Source organism: Beauveria bassiana (genome assembly GCF_000280675.1).
Source record: "Beauveria bassiana ARSEF 2860 unplaced genomic scaffold BBA_S00127, whole genome shotgun sequence".
NCBI classification, from domain to species: domain Eukaryota; kingdom Fungi; phylum Ascomycota; class Sordariomycetes; order Hypocreales; family Cordycipitaceae; genus Beauveria; species Beauveria bassiana.
The window spans coordinates 1,843-7,509 of NW_007930962.1; the positions used below are offsets into that span (position 1 = coordinate 1,843).

General features: G+C 52.3%; 3 protein-coding genes across 3 annotated transcripts; 1 reads left to right on the top strand and 2 right to left on the bottom strand.

Annotated features, from left to right (window-relative positions):
• Nucleotides 1-1,482: 1,482 nt before the first annotated feature.
• Nucleotides 1,483-2,430, bottom strand: BBA_10316 (uncharacterized protein; the record flags this gene model as incomplete). The annotated part of the gene is made up of 1 exon (XM_008605413.1): nt 1,483-2,430. One exon carries the CDS (start codon nt 2,428-2,430, stop codon nt 1,483-1,485), a length of 948 nt encoding a protein of 315 aa, XP_008603635.1.
• A 280-nt stretch (nt 2,431-2,710) lies between these two features.
• Nucleotides 2,711-3,811, top strand: BBA_10317 (Ankyrin repeat protein; the record flags this gene model as incomplete). The annotated part of the gene is made up of 2 exons (XM_008605414.1): nt 2,711-2,951; nt 3,120-3,811. The coding sequence occupies 2 exons, from the start codon at nt 2,711-2,713 to the stop codon at nt 3,809-3,811; spliced, it is 933 nt and encodes a 310-aa protein (XP_008603636.1).
• Nucleotides 3,812-4,618: 807 nt separating this feature from the next.
• BBA_10318 (uncharacterized protein) lies at nt 4,619-5,170 on the bottom strand (the record flags this gene model as incomplete). Its single annotated transcript, XM_008605415.1, has 1 exon — nt 4,619-5,170. One exon carries the CDS (start codon nt 5,168-5,170, stop codon nt 4,619-4,621), a length of 552 nt encoding a protein of 183 aa, XP_008603637.1.
• Between the last annotated feature and the right edge of the window lie 497 nt (nt 5,171-5,667).

Sequence of the window (5,667 nt, forward strand, 5' to 3'; positions counted from 1 at the left end):
TCTGGGTGCTCCCAATTCTCACAAGTGCGCAGCGTGCGTTTTGCCTTTTTGGGGGTTGGGGCGGGGCTCCGGATCTATGGCCGTCTCCGCAGCTACTTTTGGCGTGGTAGCCCCCTCGTGAGGCCCGGCCCCTCCCACGTCCTTTTCCGGTTCTCGGTCCGGCCCTCCATTTCCTAGCCCGCGCAAGCCACTACCTGCTTGCTTTACTCCACGATGTCCAGATTCATCTATCTAACCCATCCTGCGGCTTTCCGCTCGTCCCACCCTGGACCACCACCCAGTGGCTTGGCTGGATGGCGTGACCGGTGCCTACAGTAAACAAGGGGCCTAGTTGCGTCAAGTGCACTATACAGTAGCCACTCGCACCTGCCCTACACCAGAGCAAGCCAAAAATGCGCGACGAAGTAGCATCTTTCATCTACATCACAGGGTACACCATACCTTGTGTTTCTAGACCAGAAATATAGTGGAATAAATCGTAATAAATTTGCACAAATTCTCGAAGCACACGCCGAACGGCATGGCGCCTGCGCCACCAAATGCCTCTAGCGCTGATGAGTCAGAGTATTTCCGTAGATACATGTATCGAATTACTCTTGCATATGCTTGAACGCTTCTTTCGGAGAAACTGAATTCTCGGTTCTCATTTTCGATAAATCGAGCCGCAACATTGTGACCATCTTGTCCAGTGTACTTGCCTAGCAATGCCTTGGAAAAGTAAGGACTCTGGGCCGTGAGAACACTGCTATGGGCTTGGGATTCAGTATAGTGGTGAGGAAATGTGGAACGGTGTTGAAAGACTACTGGTAGTCGCAGACGAGTCTACATCAAAGAGGCGCGGCTGGCTCACGCTGTTTATGCTCAGAATAATGCCTTGCGATGTCTTCATGCTAATAGCTTGATCGCTACACTTCACTGCAATTTTTGAGATTGGCCATTGAAGGTCTCCGTAGTCTGCTACAGTATGATCTTCCGTGCTTCTAGCTGTGTATCTTGTAGAGCCTGCCGATACTCTGCCGCTGATTCTCCAATACACAATCCTAAAATCGACTGAGTTTGATCGAACTGTTTTGGTCTTGGTCTGGTCTAGACCGCCAAGACTTGGTCTGGCCATTCGTCTTCCAATTCGTCACACCACATTCGAGCCCATATTAGGGCACCATAGGCCTACTTTAAGACCTCTAATGGTTCTAAAGCTCACCGAATCTCGGGCTGGTAAAATAATGGTTTCCGGGTAGATGGCAAGTCCTACTGTGGCGGGGATCTAACTGGCTAGGCTAGCCTTAAGACCGAGACGGGTGGCACAGCGAGTAACCAAGTGTACCGTATATTTAAAAATTTCTATCTGGCCAAATCTATTGTGTTCGCGTCGTTTTTTTTCCTGACAGGTTCGCGCATTATGACCCGATTTCTTGCACATACCACACAGCCGGCCTTTCGTCTCATCCCTTGGTTTTCGAACTCCTCCTTTGTTGTTATTGACTAGTCTTTGCGGTCGCCTCTCTCGCCGTCGGCTATAGGAATGCGCCTGCGCTCGTTGGAACTGCAGTTGATACGTGGTAACCCATCAATGGTCACGCATTTCAATGCGGCATTTTGCAACTGCCACTCACCGAAGGATGGTGCTGATGCCTTGCCGCAATCCGAAACTTTATCGCTCTCCGTTTCGGACAGGTTGTGAGGAGCCGGTGGGCTAAGCATGCTGGATGACTGGGCCCTTCTAGGCGATTGTGACAGGCGTCCTCCAGAGCGAGGCATAAAATTCTGGCGACGGACAGGCGTCATGCCTCCTTCGTCATGGGCAACTCTCTGTCGTTTGTGCAGCCTAGGACGGTTTTCCCCTGCATTATCGTCGGGAGAGTTATCAGCATGAACATTGTCAGAGCTGGCCACCGATGGCGAGCGGGCCGTCCCGCGCTTTTTGCTGCGGCCGCTGGCCTTGCCGCCGGTATCGCTGGAGCTGCTGTCATCGCTATAGTCATTTTCGGCATCGACGTCACTACCGCCGTCGCTGTCGCTACTGCTTCCACTGTCGGCATCGTGGGAGCTGTCGCAGTCGCGAACATCGGTGGTGTGGCCGTCGGCGTCGTTAGAGGCTAGAACGTTCTGGCGGGCACTCTCCAGCACTAACTTCTGCCCTGGCGTCCTAATGTAGTCAAAGATGTGGCACAGGTCGTCTGGCGGCCACAACAGCAGCCGGGCCAGTACACGATCCAGCAGATTTATGACCACACTGGCGCCTGCGCGAGCATTTCTGTTCAGACTTGCTACTGCATGTGCCACATCAGCCACTGCTTGGCTTACAGTTGGAGGGAGCATACCCTTCCAGAAAGAAAGGAGCGCATTGATGATGGTGCAAGGTTCATGGACCAGAAAGCGTACGGCCTTGCGGAGCGCCTCACCGCAGAGTCGTGGGTGACCACTCTTCATTTTACAAGCAGACTTCCGAAAATGTGTACAAATTCAATTGGGCTGGCAGAAAGCCATTCATGGCTGATGGCTGTGCGGCCGAGCAGAAGCTGATCACCCGTCATCACCCAGCCCCTGTCGAGGTCTGCATTTAAGGACAGAAGACGCACTCTACTCTATTCAACCGACGGCCACGTGTCGCTTCAGCTTGCTGCGAAGCTGAGCATAGTTTACGTCTTCTTCGTTGAGCATACATTCGATCAATCTATCAATATTCCAGTACCAGCCCAACGCGCATATCATGCCCATCCAGTCAACGATTCCGATTCTAGGGGCACCAAACTATCTAGACTGGTTCTCCGTGCTCGATAATGGCTCAGACCAGGAGAAGAATCACACATTTCAGCGCGACATACTGCCATGCCTCTCCGACTACGCCGAAGGCACTTCGTTTGGCACATTCCTACAGGAGCATCAATGGCTAAGAGAATTCACTGCTCCAGAGTCAAGCTTCGCGGAGACATTGCGAGAACTCGAGCATTGTCCGAATGAGGCAACGATAACCTTGGCTGATTTCGTCAAACACTTGGCTGGAACAGTCATAACAGTCGCGTGGCAAGAGGATGAAGACATGAAGGCTTTGGTTCAGAATTACGAGTAAGCAGAGATATTTGATGTGTTGAACATCGACGTCCTAACGGAACAAATAGGCATTGGAGGAGGCGTACCAACCACTACCGATAATGGAATGATTCGTCTGGGCGACGTCGTGGTCAGCAAGCCGGCAGGTGAACACTCAGGTGTGGTTCAATACGATCATGGGAAAGCAGAACAGGGCTACTTCCAGCGGACAGGTGCGTTGGCGCCTCCCCCAAGATTGTTGCTCAGCGCGGCTCAATTCCTTGCAACTCAGCGGGCAAGATCCAAAATGGACCCGATCGTTGAGAACATCAGGCGGATTGATACGACGACTCGAGGCCTCCGGAAGTACGAATACCCAGGTCTTGCCCAAGATCGTCTGTATCAGCCAGAGTACCTTCACAGAGAAGCCAGACGCTCTTGCCAGGAGTGTGGGTGCGATCCAGCCAAGCTTATACAGCGCGTCAACGCCGTAGAGGACGACGATGGCCCGTTCGTGGTAGTTCATCGTAGTACGATCGCTTCCGGTGAGCTGGCAATAAAAAACGGTAAGTTGAGGGATGATTTGGCCAAGCGGTACGATATTCTATGTTTTGAGACTGAAGCTGCAGGGGTATTGACAAACTTCCCTTGCATGGTCATCCGTGGTATCTCGGACTATTCTGACTCGCATAAGAATGGCCAGTGGCATGGCTATGCGGCCGCCGCGGCGGCAGCTTATGCACGGGCCCTTTTCTTTCACATGTCTGATGTAGTTGATTAGCCGATAGCCTGTAATCTACTAAAACACACACTTTTCGTCCGTGCAAACTTCTCCCTGAGAAGCGATCCTCTGTGCAGGAAATATGATGGCGCAGCTCTATTTCGGAAATCTCATCCAGCATTTCGCCTGCCAGCGAACGAACGCTGCGCGTCCCTACACTTGGAGCGGTCTGCTGTCCACAAAACAAGGTATTATGACAGCGACCAGAGCTGCTATGGCGAGGATAATTCAGTCCTTCGTGCAGTTCCCAATATGCTGCCGAAGCACCGTGGCACACAGAAAATGTTTCAGGTGGGCACGTCTTTAAGGTACGCAGTGCTATACCGGTACCACAAGCATCGATTTCGGCCTGCACTTGAACAAGTACTACACGACTGGCAGCCATGTATGTATCCGTGTAGGAATAAAATCCGTGGCGTCCTAACCCGCCCACGAAGCATGTATTATGCTGCGATGGTTCAGAGGACAGCGAGTAGCTGGATCTGAGACTAAGGCAGAAAGGCCATATTCCAAGACGGGGAGAAAATTTACTGAAAATGGAATCATTGGCCATACTTCGCGGGCGAAGGATTTTTTTTCGTTCGAAAATGGAATAGAGCTGAACAGTTCACATTAGCCAGCAGTTCGACGACTATGGCAGCGAAAACCTAGGGCGCAGGCTTTCCACCCAGTTGCACCATCACGCAGAAAAATATCGAACAGCGGCAGCATGGGAAATTGATCAATGCTAGCTGTTACTATTCTTCATCGTCGGATGGCTCTGTACTATTCTGGCAAGTTCGCGCATTATGGCCGGACGAGCCGCATCTACAACATCGCCGACCCTGTCTCATCCCTTGGCTTTTGACCACTTCTTTCGTTGCTCTTAACGATAGGTTTGCCTCGGCCGGGCTTCATAGACCCCTCACGGCCGGTTTCTGCGCCGTGTTTCATGCACAGATCCCAGTCAAACCGGAACAGGAACGTTGCCTTGCCGTCCATAATTGTTCGTTGAAGAACTACATCCTGCAGGACCCATTCATCAAACGCCGCATTGATATGCTCCCCCATATTGTGTGCATCCTCTGACGCCGCAGAGATCAGCTGTGATCCCTGGTCTAACCCCGCCGATTCGTGCTGAATAATTTCTTGACTTTGCGACTTAGTTTTCGCCGACACGGATCGGGATTTGTGGCGCTTGCCGGGTAGCTGGTTCTTGTCACTGGATTGACGGTCGCTGTCGGTTTCCAGTTCGTCACATGCCGATGGGCAGTACTCCGGGTCATCTGACGCTCTGGGCGGCCCTTCCACTCCATGCTGCTCGGTATCGTGGTCCGCGGATGGTTCCCTTAGCCGCTTGTTCTGTAGTTGTGAACGCATGCGGCTCGTGAGGGGCTTGGGACGTCCAAGTTTTTTTCTGGATGAGCACCGAGGCCGTGGACGGCAACGATTCTGTGGTAATCAGCGGATGGCCCAAGCAGTGTTGTGACGAATTGTGACTCACTCAAAGCTGGCCTCGCCGCCATTCTCTGGCTCGAAAATAAATAAAGGCCATCAACACGGTTAGCTGTGCCGCGTCGGTGAAGCTTGATGATGGTGGGGAAGAGGAGACCAGAAGCAGCAGCACCAACACGGTGGCCCACAACGTTATGCTGTGCTCCATAGCGGGTGCACTGGTCTCGGCTCGGTTGCGTGTTCCACAGAACAACAGTTTGCCGCTCGCTACGAATAAGTTCATACACTGGGGCCAAAGGTATTTTAGGCGATGTGTCTCGTAAGCGGGGGGGCAGATCCGGAGTGCGGCAAGATATAGCTCCAAAAGTACACATTTCAATTTCGAGATCGCTCACAGTGTGCAGAAGCTTTTTCGTACCATA